The sequence below is a fragment of the Nanorana parkeri genome, unplaced genomic scaffold (assembly GCF_000935625.1).
Source record: "Nanorana parkeri isolate BGI_ZX_2015 unplaced genomic scaffold, ASM93562v1 scaffold131, whole genome shotgun sequence".
NCBI classification, from domain to species: domain Eukaryota; kingdom Metazoa; phylum Chordata; class Amphibia; order Anura; family Dicroglossidae; genus Nanorana; species Nanorana parkeri.
The window spans coordinates 1,105,300-1,127,516 of record NW_017306399.1 but is presented as its reverse complement, the minus strand read 5'-3'; the positions used below and the strand labels follow the sequence as shown (position 1 = coordinate 1,127,516).

Here is a 22,217-nt window from a genome sequence, read left to right as displayed (position 1 = left end):
TCCATTCTTTGCAATGCAAGCATTTGCGCGATATTGTGCGACATCGCACAAAATGCAAATCGCGCGGCAAACGCGCGATTTGCAAATCGCGCAGTGTGAATGGGGCCTCAAGCCCCATAGACTTTTATGGGGTCCCCTACCAACGAGGAGACAGATGCGGCCAGGAGAGGGAAACTTGCAGAGCTGGATGTCAACAAGCAGGGGATCTCAGTAAGAACACATCTGCGGAGGGCGAGGGTGGGATCATTTTGGTCGTTGGGCGAAAGGAATAAGTGCACTTTCTTTAAAATGAATAAAAGGAAAGAGACAATCTCTGACGAGAGGCTGGTAGTATTCCAAGGTACCAATAAAGAATTCGATTTGTTTCCGCCATAATGGAGGAAATAAAAAAATAGTTACTTTAAAATAGTTACTTTCAGAAGGAAACTCAAAGCGGTGTGTCAGTATAATAATAGAAGAGAAACATTTTCAGGAACAATCTAGGCCAAAATAGCTGATTAGGAAAAATTCTCCAATTCAGCTCACATTCCAGTTCAGCTATGTTGTCCTAGATTGTTCACCTCTCCGGCCTTCTCCAAACTCTACACCCTTGAATAACCCTGTTAGTTTTCATTTGAAATAAAAGTGAAGTTTTATTGTCTTTTGGGTTATATGTGTGTAGCTCATCACTTCCACATTATGGCAAAATATTTGAAGTCCGGCCTTGTATGACATCCACGGCTGCCACCAGAGATAGAGTGGAGAAATGAGTGTAGACATAGAGGGACAGGAAGTGTTCTTTGCAGGATCATCAGATGAAAATAAAAGAAAAATAGCCTGAAAAACAGAAAACGAATGCAGCCAAGACGTCTTAGAACTGCAGTATATACAATTTTTGGCGGCTTAGATGCACTTTAAAGGAGAACTATGAGGTGAGTGCTTTTCACTCACCTCATAGTTCTAGCCGACCTGTGACAATGAGACTGTCACAGGTCGGCTCAGTAGATCGGGAGGTGAGAGAACACATACCGGCACAATTGTCGGGATCCGCTTCAGCTGCGGCGTCTCAGTATACCGCCAGCTACAGCCTAGGGAGACGTGAGAACGCTAGTTTGTGTCCTCCCGTTACCCTAAGGAGAACTATGGGGAAAAGCCTTAACCCTTTAAGCATTTGCGTGAAGCCTTTGAACAATTGCTTATACAACTGTAGTCATTGGGCCCTCTGAGACTCCCCTGGTACAGCTTGATACGCAACCTTGGCACCTTAGAAATGTTTTCTCCAGCATTATCAGTTTTGTGCTTGAAGCACATTGCAGCACCAACTCATGACAAGCTCTGATATTAACATTGAGGTGAATTTGGAACATCTCCAGTGAATCCAACTGATCCATGCATTGGCCATCGGTCGTCATCTCTTCGGAACGTATTCACTTACGCGCCTGAGCCAATAGTGTTTGGTGTAGAAAAAAAAATGATATATTATATTGTTATGTCATATGCTATATTGTTGTGTCATATGCTATATTGTTGTGTCATATGTTATATGCTATATTGTTATTGTGTGTTTATATTATTTGCCTTTTTATATGAATTGATCTGTTGTCACCCTTTTTATATTTTTGATTGTTAACAAAAACTAATGCACACTGTCCTTTGCTCATAAAGTTCTTCCCCCTTTGATTTGATCCTTTGCAATAACCGATAACATCTCTCCTTTCCCTACTGCTGTCTGCCATGGGAGCAGGGTTTGGATCGGTCCAACTCCTGGGTCAACACGGGGGGTCCCAAGACGACCCAGTGGGGGGCTAACCCCAGCCCCGGTGCTGACTCAGTGCAGGTGGTGTGTCTATGGAATGATTCATCTCCATTTCCATTGTCATCTCATGTCCTTGAAATGCAGCTTGTTGTTCGCTTTCATGAATGGGGTCTTTTATAACTGACATCATGTACAGTATTCCATTCCAATGAACTCAGATCACTAAAAGCAACAGTTAGCATTTTCCTAAAGGACATTTATAGAGTTTTTATATATTATTTTTATAACGAAAACATTTTTCACATCTGTTCCTTGACTTTTTAATAAAATTAATTTGAAATAGTATATAGGAATACGTCATAGTTGCCAGTTGCAGCTGTCAGGTGGAGCAATAGTGGCACAAGTGAATTACTATTATGCTGTGAATAGCCTGAATAATTTGATCTCCTGCTATTCAGATGTATTTGCAAACACGCACCCCTGAATGACAAAGGTATCTTTACTCTACCACACTATATTGTGTGTTGGTAATAGGGAAGCATTAGGCCTTGAAGGGAATCTGGGTAGAATTATGGTTTTTATTGCTGTCTGTGTCCCCTTTGGGGAGATCCACTCTTTCTATTTGTCCTCATGGCCATTATCACTGAAAGGGAAAGACAATCCCACATTTTGGGTTGTCATCAGAACAGGAATAGATGGGAAGTCTCCCAATAGGCAGTGGGGAAGCTAGGCATTCTGTCACCCGGGGGGGGGCGAAGGCTCAGAGTTGCTTCCCTCCCAAGGGAGAAGTTCTCCATCTGCACACCCAGTAGCATTCCTTCTAAAGTGGCACCCAGGGCACATGCCCCCCCTAGCTTCACCCCTGCCAATAGGGACACTAGTTCTGCATTGAACTGTTCCGAGGACAACCCAATTTTAAGTTGTCATCAGAACAGGAATGGATTAGAAGTCTTCCAATTGGGACCCCAGTTCTGGTGACCTCCAGGGATTCTCTTTCTTTGGTTGGATTTTATTTCACTTCCTGTTGTGGTTATTGGACAGGAAGTGAAGGGAAATCTACCCAATGGGACACAAACTGTAAAAAAAAAAAAAAAAAAAGCTGTCAGGGTTTCTATCCAAAACTAACAAAAATGTTTTGGCATCAGTTCTACTTTAAGGTTGCAGACTCTGAGGTAGTTGTAGCTTGACTTCCTTGCAACCTGTTGATCTGGAACAAGCATGCAGACAGTGCAAGCAAGCTATTAGGGTCTTTCATTTTGTTCCACTGCATTAGTTTCTGTCCATTGTGCCCTTTTAAGTGGCAGTGTAGACAAACATTTAAATTGAAATATTTTTTTATAAATACATAACGGTGTTGAATAGTAATATTTTGTATTTGCCTAATATTCTACTTTTAATAAAGTCAAAAAAGATGCCTGAAACACAAGCATTAAAAAAGGCAACTTTTTTTTATTACTTTTGACATCCATTTAATATTAGTTTTAGTTTTTTTAGGTAAGATTAATGCGCTTTATTGGAAATGTAATTACTGTTGCTTTAAGTGAATCTGGATGGCCCATTACCTCTGCATTGACTTTCTGTGTAATCACCCATCTGTCGAAATGTAGACGTCTTGTGTTCCCGAATCCGTTTCTTGTCATGATCTCTCTGCATGCCGTTCTGTGTCTTCTCACTCACATCCTGTTTCGGCAGCCCTTTATAATTAAACTTGCAGAGAATACTGAGAGAGGCCCAGCTTTACCTTTTGTATTTAGGATTAAGGTCCCAAATCCTCGGCACAGAGGCAGTCAGGAAATGCGTTGGCAACATATATGAGTGGGCTGGCTCGTTAAGGTCTCATTCACACGACTAACAACCGGCCCGTACAGCTCCGTGCTGCATGCATGAGTATGGACACCCACACCTGCACGGACGTGCAGTTCGGGTGGGCCTACGGCCACGTACTCCTATAGAGAAGAACAGGCTGCTGTGTACAAATCACACGCAGCATCTGTCCTTCCCGGGAACGGCCCGATACGGCCGTGCACGCAGCACGGATCTGTACGAGCCGCCTGTTAGTCGTCTCAATGAGGCCTAAATGTCACCATTTGAAATTGAGTTGATACAGTATACTGAATTTTAATTGGACCTGTCACTTCCCTAGAACATGAAGAGGGTCAGGTGGGATGTTCTGGATTTGGGGTTGCTACTAAATCAGACTTGTGGAGTAAAGACTCTCTAGTTGTAGGAGTATAGTGACTGTGCTTAGGATGCTGTCAGGCACGGGGCAACCAGTTTGGGTTATCTTGGAAGGTATCTAGATGAATTAGAACACCACACCAAAGGATCCAGAGCAGGGATAGGCAATCTTGGGACTCCAACTGCGGTTAAACTACAAATCCTGTCATGTCTGTGCCTGTAAGTGTCCTGCATTTCCTCATGGGACTTCAAGAACAGCTGGAGTGCTGAGATTGCCGACCCCTGATCATGACATGACAGTATTTATTCCAATAAATGTATACAAAGCAAAAGCTAACACGTTCCAGAGGCCCATGTGTAATCCATCAGAGGTCGAACATGAGGCAAGATTACTGTAGTAGGCAAATTGTGATGCCTTCAAGTTACCTATGTACATTTTCAAATGTAGGTAGGCTCAGGCTGTATATAGAACTTTGAACTAGTTGGTGCTAAACCCTCCCCCCTTCCATTGCTGTGCTCCGCCAACTACCCTTTAGATCAGCAGTAGCCAAACTCCGGCCCTCCAGCTGTGGTGAAACTACAAATCCCATGATGCATCTCTCTCTGGGAGTCATGTCTGTGGTTATGAGAATCTTGTAATGCCTCATGGGATCTGTAGTTCCACCACAGCTGGAGGGCCAGGGTTTGGCTACCCCTGCTTTAGATAGCAGATGCCTTTACTGGCCACTGAGGTACTGCCATTTGATAGTCAGGTGGGACTGTGTAGAGACCTCATCTACAGCCTGGGCACTGGACTGCAAAGGGCTCCACAGGAACACACAAGGTGCTTATAAGCGAAGGGTCGACATATTAATATAGAATTTTAAGAGCCAGTCTGTCCAGTCCTACTTTTTTTTTTTTTTCAGGACAACGTGCAACTCCTTGCAGATAATGTCCTGAACAGGACTCAAACTGGGGACCCCAGTGCTGCAAGGCCACTGTTTGGGTGACGCTGCTACCGAAGGGTCGATTGATTGAATGTTCTACAGTTACACAAAATAATTAAAAACAAAAAAACAACACTCTTCGCACTGTCCGCTTGCATGCGCTTTGAAATTTTGCTTGCTTAAACTAACAGTGCCAAATAATAAAGTTTCAACCAAATCTTTCCCTCCATACCCCTGGGTAACAATAACCAGTAGAATCCTTGTTTGGGGCCCCCGATAACACCACACCGGATGGGCACCCCCCTCCTAGAGTCCATTTCTGGTCAAGTTCAATCTACTCTCACCACTCCTCGTTCATCTCCACTTCATAGGGCTTGGATCGGTGTAATCGCATGTCATCGCACACTGAGACATCGAGTTTCTTACAAACTTTAACCGGACGGTTACCCACCAAAAAGGTAGATTTATACTGAATACATATTTCCAGGTCGAAACAAAGAGAATCTCTGATTACAGCTGCTGTTTCCTGCTGTGGTGAAGATAAAGTGCCCAGAATATATTTTTGCAGTCAACAGGTTGTTTCATGTAAGCCAGCTATAGAGGATCCTTCATGAAATTGGTGCACTTTAAAAACCTTCACCTGAATATATCCAAGCAAGTTTGCAAATGTTTTACCACTCTTCTTCTTCTTCTTGTCTTTTGAGAGCTGCACTTGGATCATCAAGGGACTTGTCAGTTTAGATTCTCTTCTGTTTACTACTAAGGTTGTCTACAGGCACCGGGCTTTTGGATATGGAGTCAAGGCATCCTTGGAGCCCTTTAGATTTACAGGCGTTTGGCAATGGCCATGCATAGCTAAAATGGTTCTGGGGGATGCACATTGCTGACATATGGGTACGCCTGAGTATGTAGAGCAGCATAACTATTACCTTATGTCAAAAATGTATTATCTTATAATTGCAGAAAGGGTACTGGGACCTTTCCGGTGTGGATATAATAGATTCACCATTCCTTGACAGGCTAGTGACTATTCTCTGACAGACAAGTGACCATTCCCTGACACGCAAGTGTCCATTCCCTGACAAGCAAGTGTCCATTCCCTGACAGACAAGTGGCCATCCCCTTGACAGGCAAGTGGCCATCCCCTTGACAGGCAAGTGGCCATCCCCTTGACAGGCAAGTGGCCCTCCCCTTGACAGGCAAGTGGCCCTCCCCTTGACAGGCAAGTGGCCCTCCCCTTGACAGGCAAGTGACTGTTCCCTGATGCACAAGTTACCATTTGTTACGTTGGTGACAGGGTCTCTTTAAAAACATGAACTCCCCCCCGCAGCACCAGGCCTAGTAATACATGGCTCTCTGAAGAATGTCTTGGAGATATTTTGCCATCAAAAGTTTCATAATATTTGAGTTTTCCTGTGTATGGAGAGGACCTTCCTGACCTGTCACTGCTCATAGGAAGAGCATCATAAGAGATACTTGTAGCCACATCTTCCACCAAATTGTCTTGTTTGTTTGTCACCGTCATGCGTGCCTTGTGTTTAGCTGCGTCTGAGATTTGAGGGCAGCCGCTGTCTCTCATTGTGTCATGACGATTTTCTCAGCCATTCATTGCTGCTGTTGTGATGGGTTTTATTTCATGGCTGCCGATCTGTAGCTCTGCTGTGATTCAGAGTGTTGCATCTGCTCTACATCTCGGGTAGACGTTGTCTAATGTTGACTTTCTCATTACGAGTAGCTGTTCCACGAGGAGCTAGCACTGCAGTGGGTGGTGTGCAGCGGCGGAGTTCGGGAAGCCGCCCTACAACAAGCCTGGTTCTTCTTCGAACTTATGGTGAGTCCAACAAAAAGGAACATTTTAGATTTTATGTTTACAGAGAAGGTAAAACTTGTACAATACATTGTATTTAAAGGGTAAGGACACTAAAATTGTAACTATTAGCATTTTTTTTTATTACTGTTTGTGTCTCACTGGGAAGGTTTTCTCTCGCTTCCCATTGTGTTGTTGTCACAGGAAGTGATTGGAAATCTCTTCAACAGGGACAGCAATAAAAAATGTTTTATTAGTCTTCTATCTGCTTGGAGTTCAGCTTTAAAGTATCAGACATGGTTCTGTGACCTCACAAGACATATGTGTCTTTTCTTTCAGGTGAAGAGCATGGTGCATCACTTATACTTTGCAGACAAAATGGAATCTCCTCGCAAGCACCGGTTTCCCGAGCGGTTCATGGATGATATCGCAGCGTTAGTTAGCACCATGTCCAATGACATTGTCACAAGGTTTCAGAAGGTGAGCTGTACATGGTACTGTGCCGGTGTGGCTTTATCATTGGTACACTCTGCACACCTATAATAAGCCTAAAATAAGCCCTCCTTACCATCTTGTCTTCATTTGTGTTGTAATTATAATGCATTTTTTCCGATCGCACTGCACCAGAATGGAAGGCAGCCCGATCTGTGCGTTCTGGGCTTGGACCATGCTTGAACTTACTGAATATGGTGTGACTCGGCTCTCAGTGTAACCTATTCCCCATTTGCCTATATAGGTTTCAGTATTAGGCTGCTTTTATATATTTTCCATGTGTAACTGCAAAATTGAGTGTGGTCAAAGCATTTTCACTATACATACTAATGTATAGGTTTACTGATTGACTGGTAATGTTTCCTCTCTTTCTCCCCAGGATACAGACATGGTAGAAAGACTCAATGTCAGCTTGGCCTTCTTCCTCAATGACCTCCTGTCTATCATGGACAGAGGCTTCGTCTTCAGTCTGATTAAAGCCTACTTCAAGCAGGTAAACCCCAACATACTATTGTACTTGTATCCTCTCCTACCCAGATAGATGCTGCTGCTTCTCAGTAGTATTACGTCTCCACATTGGAGTGTAAACATTGATGGTTGGATCGAGGGGAATAAAGCAAAATTCTGCTTGATTTATGTTTTCAAAGCCTAAAGCTTCATTTTCTTTGGTAGGGTAGTTTGTAATTCAATCTGTTGGTGTTTTCACATTTCCAGATATCATCAAAACTGTATCAGCTGCCTAACCCAAGCATACTGGTCTCCTTGCGGTTGGACTTCTTGCGCATCATCTGCAGTCACGAGCACTACGTCACTTTAAATTTGCCATGTGGCTTACTGACCCCTCCGTCTTCCCCTTCTCCTTCGGTGTCCTCTGCTACTTCCCAGGTGAGAATCTCTTTAATAAACAAAGTACACTCACCGAGCATCTTATTAGAAACACTAAACTAACATTGGGTCCGGCCTCCGTTTGCATAACTTAGCACTTTTTTGGCCAGGTTTTCCATAAGTTGGGTTTATGTAATTTTTCCCCCCACTGTTTCTCATTTTCTTTTTTTTTTTCCTTTTTACAGAGTTCTGGGTTTTCAACCAACATCCAGGACCAAAAGATCGCTAATATGTTCGAACTGTCAGTTCCCTTCCGCCAGCAGCACTACCTGGCTGGTCTCGTTCTGACCGAACTGGCCGTCATCGTGGATGCAGAGGGTGAAGTGTGAGTTATAGTCACTTACTATTATATAATACATTATTATACAGGATTCATATAGCGCCAACAGTTTGCGCAGCGCTTAACAATATAAGGAAGACATTACAACTACAATACAATTCAAGACAAGATGATAACGAGGGCCCTGCCCCTGAGGGCTCACAATCTAAAAGGGAGGGGCCAGTGATACATGAGGAGGGAGCTGTGTGGGGAAGAATTGTTTGAGAATGTGATAGTTCAGTGGTGAGGTTGAGGTGGGATAGGCTTCCCCTGAAGAGATGAGTCTTAAGGGATCGCCTAAAGGCAGTCAAGGTGGGAGATAGGAGATAGGGAGATAGAACCTATTACTGCCATTGGCACAGTTAGAGAGATCAACTCATACTTCCTGTTCTGCTGAAAACGGTTTAATCAGACAGGAAGTGAGGATAAATCTGCAACAGGGACACTGACAGAAATGCAAATCTGATGGGGGTTCTAGTTTTTCCCTACTCTACTAAAGTCGGTAAAAGCACTGTTTTTATTTGCCTGTGTTGGTGGGTTCATCTCACTTCCTGTCTGTGAAATGTTGTCAGCAGGAAGCAGGACAGGAAGTGAGGCTAAATCTCTCTAAGGCCTGGTTCACACCTGGGCGTTTTGTAGCGCGTTCGAACGCTCTGCAAAACGCTCAAACCATGAAATCCCATTATTTCCTATGGGTATGGTTCACACCTGGGCGTATTACAGGCCGTATGAACGCGCTACAAAACGTCCTACGCCCAAAGAAGTACAGGAGCTTCTTTGGGGCGTATTTGCCGCGCGTATCCATTGGGATACAGCCAAGTAGCCCTCGGAAACACGCGTTAGTCGCGCGTTTTTTTTATGCGAATCGCGGTCAAAACGCGCGACAAACGCGCATATTCGATACGCCTAGGTGTGAACCCATCCTAATGGAGCCCCAAATAGCTGTAAAAACTTGACAGGGGTTCTAAAGCTCTCCCGACACTCTATCCAAATCTAAGAAATACACTTTTGGCTGGGAAGACTTCAAAGGGACCCTGTCATGAAGCAAAACACCTGTGTTAGAAGACGCTGATAAAACTTTGTAGTAAGTTCCGCTTCATAACCACGAAACTGGTCAGAGTAACTGCTTTATGACAAAAGAAAGAAAAAAACACAATTTGGAGCTGCTACAACTTAAAAAAAGGAAGATAAATGTGTCGTAAAAGTATATTTTTATAAGAACAAGCAAATAGAAAATAAATAATAAAAACTCCCTTTCTGCCAGATCAGCTGCTGAAGAGCTCCATGCATTCTCATAGACTGTACAATATCTGATGAAGGGGTTGTTTTATGAGCCCCCGATAGGCATTGGATATTTCTATACTGTCTGTTCAACCCTACATTAAATAAAGATGCGTCTGGACTATTAAACGGAATGTGGCGCTTCAATTCACAGTCATGCAAATTTGACACTACAGAGAAGCTGCCTGTCCAGTAGTCGGATCACCTATACCAACTGTTTCCCAGCCATACCAAAAGGGTAAATCTTGCGGGGCCAGCGCTTGTATTCCATCTTCTCTAATAAAAACACTGGTCACCTATGTAGCTATACCACTACTGAGATGATGAAATAACCCAGATATTGATCAGTCTTGGGAATATTGATCTATCTTTTGTATTTTCCTCACTGAATATGATGCAATCAGTGGCGTAGTGGTTGGCACTTCTGCCTTGCAGCACTGGGGGGGTCCCCCGGTTCAAATCCCAGTCAGGACACTATCTGCTAGGATACGCCACCCTTAGCTTGCGTGGGTTTCCTCGGGGTACTCCAGTTTCCTCCTACACTCCAAAGAGATGCTGATAAGTTCATTGGCTCCTGTCTAAATTGGTCCTGTATATATGCATGTGAGATAGGGACCTTAGATTGTAAGCAGGGACTGATGTGAATGTGCAACTATGTAAAGCGCTGCGCCGATTGTCAGCGCTATATGAATACCAATAATAAATACATAATCAATTATATGACATTAGGTCATCCTACTATGGTTATCCACAGTAATCTTCCACTGTTTAGAATAATAGTATGTTTCTTGTACTATTATATTTTAGTAGGAATGCACCGGTACCAAGTAGCGTACTCGGTACAAGTACAGATACTTGTCCAGCTCCAAGACTAGACTAGAGAAACATTCAAAAGTTAGGAGGCGGCTGTAAATTGTAAGGAGCACACGGGATTTGTACATCTGTTTTAATGTACCGTGTTTCCCCAAAAATAAGACAGTGTCTTATATTTTTTTTTCTACGAAAAAAGACACTAGGTCTTATTTTCGGGTGATGTCTTACCTGGCTTGGCTGCAGCTGTCCGCTCTGCCGTCCAGGGAGCCACAGACAAGTGTGCGGTGTTATACCATTTCTGCAAGTACAAGTACTGATACTCGCCCAAGTACTCACAGATGCACATACTGATAAATTTTTGTTTATTGTCATGTGACAGTTTTTCTAAAACAATACAGACTAATGATTTCAGGACAGTGGTGGAGCGCCAGAGCCCGGTCCCAGCTGCAACCCTGGTAGTTCTCATGAAAATGCCAAGTATCGGCACTGGTATCGGTGCATCCCTATATTTTAACATGCTTTACTCCAGACCCCTAGACAGAAACGGGCACTGCAAGGGTAGTTTTTTGGTTTGCCCAGGCATGGGCTTTAAGGTTGTAGGAGAGCTACTGAGTCTTGACCTGTACAATTTGACCTCCTATGTTGGGCACTTTGTTTGTTGAGAGGTTGCTTTGTCTCTGCAATGTACAGGTCTTTGTATTCCTCACTACACTGCACTGTTTATACCAAGTTACGTTGCTTGTGTTTGGTTGTTGGATCTTTTGGATGTACAAGCTTCTGTCTCAGTGTATTGCTGGGCTTGAAGGACACAAGGCTGTGATGTTTGTTAAATTTTCTCCTAAAAAAACACTTTCATGGGGTTTAGATGTAGAGAAAATCTGTTTTTAATTTTCTGGTTAAAATGTTCCTCTTGGCTTTGAGCATAGTAGTTGCATCAGCATTGAGTATAAAGTTTAACCCTTTGTGTATTTTTATCGGTTTAATATTAATTTGAGAAACATTTGCGCAATTATCGCAGGGCCTACAAATTTAGTATCACCATCTTTTTATTCTACCGGGCCTGCGCTTTCAGAAAATATATGGTTTGGGGGGTCTTTTACAAACGCTAGCAACGCAGCAGTTGAAAATCAAACCAATAGGAAAAAATTGCAGAAAATTCAAAAATGGCTTGGCCAGCTGATTCGAAAAATGTTCCGGAGGGCTTGGCAGCGAAAGGGTTAAAATGTGAATGGGTGTGAACACTGCCCTGTTCTATATGTGCCGAGGTTAACAGAGAACATGCAGTTATTTAAATAGTGTTTAGTGCTTACTTAGACTGTTGTATTTGCTCTGCCAGTGATAACTAACCGTGGTTACACAACTCCTCTCAGGTTATTTGGATTGCATAAGAAAGTGATCAATATGGTACACAACTTGCTATCTACTCACGACTCCGATCCCCGCTATGCTGATCCTGAGGTAAAGGCCCGAGTGGCCATGCTGTACCTCCCTTTGATTGGCATCGTCATGGAGACCGTTCCCCAGCTGTACGATTTCACAGGTACGTTACCAGGTCATTGGGCCTGAGTGTGTTCCCAGAATCCTCCATGGTGAGTCCTTTGAAACTCCTCTGTGCAAGATAAAAATGATGTATATATAGCCATCCTGCATCCCAGTAACCTACTGCCCTCTTGCTGCCACTTCCTGCAGCTACACTCTTTGATGTTTCATACATTTAAACTGTTTTAAATTATATTGAGCATGATAACTAATCTAAAACTGTCTAAAAGTTCTCACAGGAAACAAATTGTGTCCCTTTCTTTTATTTGCAAGATACACAGTTTGTGTTTGTTTTTTTTTCCCAGTGATTACTGAAGACATGAAAATCCGATGCAGAGTACCATGTTACTCTGTGTACTAGGGCTGCAGCTAACGATCATTTTCATAATCGATGAGTTGCCCGATTATTTTTTCAACGAATCGATTGGTTGCATTAACAAAAATATATATCTGTCCCTCCCTCTCCCCCTCTCCCTCCCCCCTCTCCCTCTCCCCCTCTCTCTCCCAACCAATTAAACAATAATGAGACTAGTTGCCAACTATTCTCATAATCGATTAGTTGTTGCAGCCCTACTGTGTACTACACATCTACAGTGTTACAACACCATTTCTAGTCAACCTTTTTGTGTTACAGTAATGCAGAATAAAATGCGGCGCTCAGTAAAGCAACACATAGTAACACACAAGCCTCTTTGCATTGCAATTGCTTTTAAAGGGCAGCGCAATAAAGCGCAATAGCGAAACACATAGTGTGACTGGAGCCTAAAGTACATCTAGGGGCTCCAGTGTTGCAATCTAGATAGGTCTAAAATCCCCTTGCTATGTGAAGCAAACTGAAAGAAAAAAAGAAATTAACCTCCTTGGTGTAAACCAGATCCTCCTTTATTTGCCTCCCATACTCCCCATCCAAGGCACTGCAGATCAGAGGTTTTCATCAGCACAGTCACTTCTGCCAATGCAGAAAGCAGTGGGCAGAACTAGGTGCTGATTGACAAGCTACAAGCTTGTCAATCAGCAGTGACAATGTTGATAGCCACACCCCATGAAGCATCTCATCCCACCGTAGTGAAAGCAGGATAAGCCTACATGAGTGGGGTAACTCTGCTCTGAATTCAGGAGCAGTGCAGCATTGTTGCCCCCCACCCCATCACAGGAAGCTGCATTAGGTGGACTTCACTGGCAGGATCAACAGGTAATGTTGTACAACAGAAACAGATAATGTTGTATGAACTTAATTGTAAGTGCTGCAGGACATATTTATTTAATGGGATGCAATAGTTCTAATTTCTAAACCAAAACTTTGGTTTATTTCCAATGCAGTGTCTGTTCTGGTATATCATGCAGTGTTTTTTTCTGATAGTGAAAATGTATTTGGTTGAATCCGTATTAACAAAAATCTGTTTTGGCAGAGTCCCTTAACCAGCGAGGAAGGCACACCACTACCTCTGGAGAGGACCATGATGGCGAGGGTGGGAGTATGATCAGCCAAACTGTTGCCATGGCCATAGCAGGGACGTCTTCTGTGCCGCAACTGACAAGGCCAAGCAGCTTCATGATGACTTCACAGGTACTGTATCCTGGGTCAGATTTGGCATAAAGCTATATAACTATCACTGTGGCTACTTCTTCTGATCCCTGCATCACTAAAGTATGCAGCAGTTGCATAGGGGATAGGAGGATGGATCCAAATTTCACAGCAGAACATGGGAATCCGACATTCTGGGAAGTGTTGAATGCTAAAGAGATGGAATGAGGCTTCAATCCTGGTACAGAGGGAGGGCGATTATTGGAGCTCTCTTCTAGGGGAGATTCATAAGGATTTTTAATTTCCCCTGATAGGGTGACTTTATAGCAGATCTAAAATCTTAAAGTGGTGTTCTAGCTAGGGATGCACTGATGCCGGTTTTTCGGTATCGAGTCAGAGTACCGATATTTTTTTTGGTACTCGCCAATACCGGTGCCGCGTGCCCCGCTAACCAGGAAGTTGGGCGGCGGATCATAACCCTAGCAAAAGAACACTGGCTTCAATTGCCGAGGCTGCCTGGCTCCTGACCAATCAGCAAGCCGGAAGGTGAGTTATGAGGTGCCGTTCGGCTTTCTGGTTGGTCAGGAAGCCAGGCTGCCTAGCAACAAGTGAAGCCAGCTTCTTTGCCAATCAGGAAGCCAGGACGTGGGTAATTAACCAACACCTGGCTTCCTGATTTGAAAGGAAGCCAGCTCCATTCTCCCTCTGCACTGCCAGTCAGAGGGAGATCTCCCTCTGACCAGAAGTACTGGAATCAGAGATCAGTATCGGAGCATGTGTTACTCGCCCAAATAATCAGTATCGGCACCACTACTAGTATCGGTATTGGTGCATCCTTATTTTTAACAAATATTAATTTCAGTTTATTATGGTAAAGCAATATTAAAAATAATGTTTAGTATCTTGAATGCGTTTATGCATTTTTTAATTTGGACCTTTCTTGTTGTTTTCAGCCAACCAGACAGCATTCTACGTTCTCAGCCGAGTCAAGCCGTAGCCTGCTGATCTGCCTCCTCTGGGTGCTGAAGAACGCAGATGAGATCGTCCTGCAGAAGTGGTTCACAGACCTGTCCATCCTGCAGCTAAACCGCCTGCTCGACCTGCTTTACCTCTGTGTCTCCTGCTTTGAGTACAAGGCAAGTCTGCAAAGATGAAATTGTTCTAGTGCTATCGGTGGGAAGCCAAACCACAGTTGCTTGGCCAGTATATGCCCTCCCTTAGAGTGTACATGACATGGGAAAAATATGGGGGATACCATTGCTTGGCTGTCTGTCTGGTGTCAAAATGTGCCTGGCTCAGAAGAAGCATGCGTGTCAGAGATTTTTACAATTCTACTTGTTCTAGGTCAGAAACTAAAAGCATTTAGGCTTCATTCTGATAGCCAGACAACAAGCCTTTTTTTCATGCCTATGTGGCATCCCTTAAGAAAATGTCTCTGAAGACATGTTCCAGTCATCGGTAATGAGAAGAATCGCTGCTGCCCAGCTAGGTCACAAAGAGTTTGCCCAGCAAGCTAAAAGATCTTCATGTCCAATAATAACTGCATCCAAAGTCTGAATCCATAGTGATCACCTGCAAGGAGGGAGGTGGGGGCTGGAACTATAAATTACCCAATGCAATCCCTGAGCATCATTTGGGGGGTGGTTTGGGACTATGTTGCTTAAGGCCTTGCTCAGTGATAGTGAAATGAAATTTGACTACCCAGCGATGTTATATTGGATGCTGTTGATACTCAATGTAGCTGCAATTTCTTTACTATCTTTACATCAGTATTGCATACTGTAGGTGAATAAGAACAGATTTCATTAGTTGTGATCTGCCCTCGCCCTTCCTTTTTTTGTTTTCCAGGGTAAGAAAGCTTTTGAACGCATGAACAGCTTAACGTTCAAGAAGTCGAAGGACATGCGGGCCAAACTGGAAGAAGCCATACTAGGAAGCATTGGAGCCAGACAGGAGATGGTCAGGAGAAGCAGAGGTCAGCTTGGTAGGTCTGTCTAGACCAACCTTGTCCCCTGTGTATGTGTTGTCACTCTGATACTATGAAATGAGGTCCTGTGTGTATTCACTCTGCACGAAGAAGTATACAATATTCTACTAGTCCAAGATGGCAACAATGTCATATTCCTGCTTTATCTCTACCCCAGCCTGGAGGTGCCAAGTAAACATTTTCTTTTTTTTTTTTAATGTCTATCCAGGGTTCCATGATAGAGATTTCCCCTCACTTCCTGTCCTGCTGATGTGTCATACAGAAAGCAACACAGACATTTGTATTTCTGTCAGTGTCCCTGTTGCAAATTTTCACTCCTGTCTGGTTAAACCATTGTCAGTGGGACAGGAAGCGAGGGTGAATTTATCAGAACTCCACATAGCAGTAAAAACTCATCAGGAGTTCTGATCCTCCTCCACTAAAACTAGAAAAAAATGTTTTTGGCTTGACATAAACTTTTAAATCAGGTAACTGCACAGAGTTCCTTCTTAAGACTCTGACAGGATGGCGTGGGGTGGATTACTGCAGGTAAAAAGTGCAGGCACTTGCAGCAGATTCCCAAGCCGTCCTCACATGGCCAAACCCTGGGCTCTTCTGACTTCCAGGTACTGTTGTAGCATGCCACTAAGCACCTTCCTTTGGTCCATTAGTAAGATGTGTATCTTCTATGGCGCATTGGAATATGCAGGAGGTAAGAAGGGTACCTGCACTCCACACCTGCAACAGTTTCCCCTTCCACCCCCAATCTCTTTAACCCCTTTAACATCTAAGGTGTGCTACAGATTATTGTAAATCTGTATTTGGGGGAACACATACAAATCACATTTATTGCCAAAACAGTGGACATCACTTGGCCCCTGATCATAGTTTTAGTGTTGCTGAAGGTCCCCAATTATTCCCTACTTCCTGGTATGAGGATATTAGGCAAACCCCCCCCCCCCCCCCCTGCATCCCACAATGGAGCATTGGCTGCCTGTATGACCTGTTGCAAGGTATCATCTTTCCACCTGTTCGGCAATAACTTAAGTTTGCGTTAAATTACATAATGAAGGTTTATTTTAAAGAGGAATTTCTAATAGTGTTTTTTTTTATTCTTTTGAATGAAGCTCCTCCCCCCTCTTCCTATGTTCCTTATTGATCATTGACACTGTCCATCACATTAAATAGCGCCGGGATGACTCAGGAGGGGTTAGGCTAAGCTTGATTTGTATACAAAAAGGCAAGATTTGGCTATAACTTCAGTCAGCTGTATCTCTGGACCTTTTTCTTGTTTTGATATGCTATTCTTACAGCCGATAACCTCCCCTATTGTATATGAGTATCCTATGTGGAGTTGTGACAGGTTTATGTTATAGGGAAGCTTTAGTATATTCTCAGTGAGCGAGCATTTCGAGTGTCGGTATTATAAACTCTGTAGTAAGCAACTCTACAAATGACAGCTGAGAAATATGTAGGCGGCCGTACATTGTATTGGTCTTATGATGTCATTGCAAATCGATCATTCAATGTGACTGAAGCAATCAATTTAAATGAACATTTCAAACCAAAATCGATTTAGTGAGCTCTCAATCAGTCTTGACTCTGCCGAGTCAAACAGCCGTGGCAAATTTTTGTCAGATCAAACAAACAAAAGCCTGCATTTATGTCAGAGAACGTATCGTAATACAGATCGCGTAAAGAATCATTTTATAACTGACATATCCTGTTACTTTATTATCTATTGAGAGACACAGAAATTCTTAGACTGTCGGCTTCTCCTGTAATTCTCAGAATTCCTGTGTCCCTCGATGGACTCCAAGAAAAAGGATTTTTTTACGGTGAGAACAAAAATACCATTTTCTTTATTGTCTGTTGAGGGACACAAAAATTTATAGGGAGTCCGGTTATACTGCGACTACAGGAGAAGCCGACAGTCTAAGAATTACTATGTCCCTTTATGGACAATTTTCCCACCGATCCCAAAGCGCAGTACAATACCACGTGTGTTGCATCATTTCATATTGTAATCGATGATGAATCACAGTCTACAATCATGGCTCGATCCCAAATCATTACGTGTGAGGCCACCATTAGTTGACTGGTACACTCATGTTGAGACAAAGAAGCAGTAAGGTACAATGATTGCAGTGCAGGAAGTAGAGTCAATATGTAATGAATAAATATAACTGCACTTTTATTAGCAATCAACAAAATACATTTTTGGGGGGGATTATTTATGATCATCCACAGCAAAATTACAAAAAAAGACAACTATTGTAAGTTTGATGAATATATAAAAGGTAATTAAAATTGTAGAGAAAGTTCTAAAGCAAAAAAATATTTTGGGTTGTACTGAAGGAGTAAAGCACAAAGACTGTGCGCCCCTCAGATAACACTCCAGGCTCCCATTCATATGGCTGACTTGTTCCCTTCTCTCTTTTTAGAGAGGAGTCCATCCGGGAGCGCATTCGGCAGTCAGGAGAATTTACGGTGGAGAAAAGAGATGACTCACTGGAGGCAGAACACGGACAAGATGGACAAGTATGACACTCATTACACTGATAGAATTGCAGTTGGTGTTCATGTCTTTTTGCCAGTCCTATGCAGAATGGTCGCATTAAAGTGACACTAAACTCAGGCGTTAAAACTGAAAAATCCATTCAAGTTGCTTAACTCTGAACAACAATGTATCTTATTTGTGTATCACTCGGCTGTAGATCCTCCAATCATCTCTGAATTGGTGCTGACACTGTCCTTCCTTCTGGAGGGGGGCTACGTCTGTTCCCCATGGTCCCTGTGTGTGTTGTAGAGTAGTCACCGCTCCAAGCTCACTCCCGTAATGGACTACAATTTCACGTTTAATTTACTCATTTGTATCGAGATTGTAGTCCATCCCAGGAGTGAGCTTGGAGCGGTGGCTACAACACAAACAGGGACCATGGGGAACAAAAGTAGCCCCCCTCCAGAAGGAAGGACAGTGTCGGCACCAATTCAGAGATGATTGGAGGATCTACAGCCGAGTGATGCACAAATAAGATACATTGTTGGTAATAGTTATAGTACATGAATGTATTTTTAAGATATAATTAAGTTTAATGTCACTTTAATAATCTACCTATCTGCAAAAATCTAAAAAAATACTTTAAGTTTAAATATTATATTGAATACAATATTGCAGATAAAAGATGTACCAGGAAATGCCTTCCACTCATTAGATTACCATGTTCCGGGACCTTGCATCTTCAGGTTCCTCTGACAGAAGAAATAAAAATGTGAAAACGAAAATAAGAAAATGTCAGGCTGAAACCGAAAATTATTTTTTTCCAACCTGTTTAATTTTAAAAATATATATTTTAGATATACAAAAATACATTTTATTTATTTTTTTCTAAACTTTTTAGTTTTTTTTATATTTTATTTATTTATTTTTTAATAAATATTAATATTTTTGTAACTTTACTGTCGGGGGCTGTGAGGAAATATCGGGGGTCTCAACAGACTCCTGATATTTCCCTTTTAAAATAGAAAAAGAGATTGAGGACACAGAGTCCTTAATCTCTTTTTCTGCAGCCCCTGTTATGAATGAACAGGAAGCCTCTATACTAACAGGGCTATTCACAAAAGGGCGAAGAGTTTGTATTCAATACAAACTGATGCTTTAAAAAAAAAAAAATGTGAGTAGCTATAGACATGCTGCTTGAGAACTTTTGACAAATAGCCACAGAGTATACTTCAGTCCCGAGCCTTCTGTTAGAATAACAAGGTAAATAATGAACGTTACTTACAAAGTTCGTTTCTTGCTGCCGGGCCTACAATATCAAATCTGTGCCCAAGGTGGTGGTGTGCCATAATAAAAGCCCAATGGCAGAGACAGGAGATCCTTTTGGCTCTATGTGTGCTGTCATTGAAGGCTGGAGAAATCCCAGGAGTCTGGTAGCCAGTCCATCCAAAACCCCAAATGTACAAGTAGTATGTAACTTGTTGACCCTGCAACCCTAAAGCCCAACTCCAGCTAAAGCTTTTGTTTTCGTACTGGGTAGTATGAGGAAGGGTTGGAACCCTTGTTAGGATGTTGTTGTCATTTTTTTTTGCATCCTGGACAGAATTTCCCCTTGCTTCTTGTGTGTTCACTATTAAATGAAGTGAGGGCAAATGTCTGCAGTGGGGACAAAGACAGCAATGACTAATGCACACACTATCCAGAACTCCCAAAATGTTTTTGCTGGAGTTGAGCTTTAACACCCTTGGATTGTACCAACTGGCTCTCCAAACTTCTGCACATGGATGACCTTTAATGAGCCTCCTTTACCATTCCATGGGACTATTGTGGAATTCTTCAACTGTCCTCTCACCCCTTCCTAACTTCTACTTTTGGTTATCTTTTTACATGTGCCGTAAATTTAGAAGCCACAAACCCTGCAGGTACTGTCACCCTGGTGTGTTACTCTTTTATATTCGCCTCTGCATCGTACACGTCCGTCACGTTCCGTATAAGACTCTTGTAGTATTTAACGTTCCCGGTCTTTATTATAATGTGTGTATTTTTTTTTGTGTGTTTCTCTAATATGCACAGCTGCCTAAATCCTGTTGTGTGTTTTGTATAGTTATTGTAATATTGATGACATTTGTCTTCCATCACTGAGGAGGTAGAGACCTGTGTTGGTCTGTTTCTGGAGACCTGCAATAGACTTAGAACTGCAAAGGGCTTCCAAAACGGAAACTTGGACCAGTATGCAAATATTGTTACCTGCAGCCCTCTCTGATATTTTGATACCAGTACCATTGGTGAGAGTAATGTATGAGAAGATACTTTTAGAGCCTTTTGACATGGGCATTTCGATCAGGTCTGCCTATCAGTCTTTCAGGGGAATCTGATCGGAGTCCAATGTTAGTCTATGGGCATATATACATCTGTTTACATCCTGTTACCTCCAGCTCCAGCCAGGTCTGCAAAACCAAACATAACAGAGTTCTGTTTTGGCGGACCTAATTGTGGCAGATTCGGGTTAATCTGATGTAAACGGACACATGTCCCCATGGACCAACATGGATCTGGTAATTTCATTTTTTTTTTTCCCCCTCCATCACAAGATGGAGGACAAAACTGGACAGATACGCATGTCACAATGGTGATATCCATTTCAAACTTCTCCAATCGGCAGGGGATCTGTGCACGGATCCTCTCTTATTGAGACGGAAGGTGCCTGAGTGAAAGGGGCCTTATATTGAAGACTGCTAGAGACTGCTGACTTATTATAATGAAGACTGTTAAAGACTTCCACAAAGTTACAGAGAAACTGCAGACATGTTGTAGAAGACTACTTGCCAGGTATCACAAGACTGTTGTCATGTTACATATTATTATTGTGCAGGGTTTTCATAGCACCAACAGTTTGCACAGCGCTGAGGATTAGGAAGGCTCTGCTTGTGAGAGTTTACAATCTGAAAGGCTCACTCCATGGCAGGCCTTGCAATGTTAGAATCTCCTACAGTGGGTGGCCCTGCCAGCTCAACAGATGTTGATTACTGAACTTGTCAAAGGAGCCAGGTTGAAAATTGTTGTCCGAATGTATTCTGACAGCGTCCGGTCTGGTCAAAATAAAATATTTTTTTTAGCCTGCGGTGCGTGCAATCGAACACCCAAAAGTGAACAAAAAAGTGCATGTGAAACGCACACACAAAAAGTGCACATGGGTGTGTCTAAATGGTCCATCTCACGAAGAGATGGGTCCCTTCCCTGACTCCCCGGGGCACAAGGCTCCTGATGAGGGCAAGGCACTTGTGTCCACCTGGACGTAGCCAGGCGGACCCAATTCTCATGGTCAGCCAAAGCCGAGCACCGAGTAATAGGTTGGGGGCTCTCCTGAAGAGACCCTCGGTTCAGGAGAGGAAGGATCCTAATGGCCACACATCTTCTCCCTTGACTTCAGGGTAGGCCTGAAGACCAACACCCACTCGTACAATAGTTGTTGCAGGAGATTTGCCCATCAGTAGCGTTTAGCATGGATGGAGGATTCTGTCAGCCTCCACAGCCACCTTTACTCAGAGAGACTAGTCCGGATCGCTGAGATTAACTTAACTGGTTGAATCCTTGGACTGGTGGTGGGCCTTGAACTTGCACCTTTAAGAAAAACTTGGCAACCACAGCTCCCTTGGGTTCACCCTGATTGGTTTCAGCTTAGCCTGAACGAAGAAGCAACCTATGTGCTTTGCATATTATGTAAGCAGCAGCCAAGGCAGAGCCGGCCGAGTACTGCAGCCTGACCTGTGACCGGAATGACCTGTGACGGATATGAAACTAGGAATATATCAGCATTACATATAGTTGGACTTTCATTATGAATCAATACTTGGTGCTACCATAATTTTTAACAACTTTCCCCTAAGTGTGACATGATACAGCAGTCTTCTGCAATCTAATCCAATCTTCAAAATATTGGGTCTGTATTTCTGACCATTAGGTCATTTAAAGTTGAGTTGGAGGAAAGAACAAATGTCTGTGGTATGAAGGTTTGCTCTTGCTGTTCATTTATCTTTCTTGTTGAATCCAGCATGCATGTATTCATGTCTGTTGCTGGTATGGACACCTAATGCTCTTTAAGTGAACTACACATTTCAGCTGAGGCTGCAAGAGTACACAGAGTCTACCAGTTCTACAAACTTAAGAAACGTATTTCCCTTCATCATACATGTTCCCCTGTATATAACCCCTATCTAATATCTGTAGGAAGCTTTAGTAAATTGTATTTTT

The 22,217-nt window shown here is 42.8% G+C and overlaps 1 protein-coding gene across 2 annotated transcripts in view; it reads left to right on the top strand.

Annotated features, from left to right (window-relative positions):
* DOCK7 (dedicator of cytokinesis 7) overlaps positions 1–22,217 on the top strand; it is a 151,189-nt gene that overhangs the window by 91,524 nt on the left and 37,448 nt on the right. The window contains exons 23-35 of one of the 2 annotated variants that reach the window (XM_018553849.1): positions 1,724–1,816; positions 5,211–5,297; positions 6,575–6,670; positions 6,986–7,126; positions 7,518–7,631; positions 7,853–8,023; positions 8,209–8,348; positions 11,807–11,976; positions 13,385–13,542; positions 14,454–14,636; positions 15,349–15,484; positions 17,911–18,007; positions 19,871–19,888. In XM_018553849.1, the coding sequence (XP_018409351.1) occupies positions 1,724–1,816; positions 5,211–5,297; positions 6,575–6,670; positions 6,986–7,126; positions 7,518–7,631; positions 7,853–8,023; positions 8,209–8,348; positions 11,807–11,976; positions 13,385–13,542; positions 14,454–14,636; positions 15,349–15,484; positions 17,911–18,007; positions 19,871–19,888 (1,604 nt within the window). The remainder of the gene's footprint in view (positions 1–1,723; positions 1,817–5,210; positions 5,298–6,574; positions 6,671–6,985; positions 7,127–7,517; positions 7,632–7,852; positions 8,024–8,208; positions 8,349–11,806; positions 11,977–13,384; positions 13,543–14,453; positions 14,637–15,348; positions 15,485–17,910; positions 18,008–19,870; positions 19,889–22,217) is intronic. The other variant, XM_018553850.1, reaches the window with a different exon arrangement.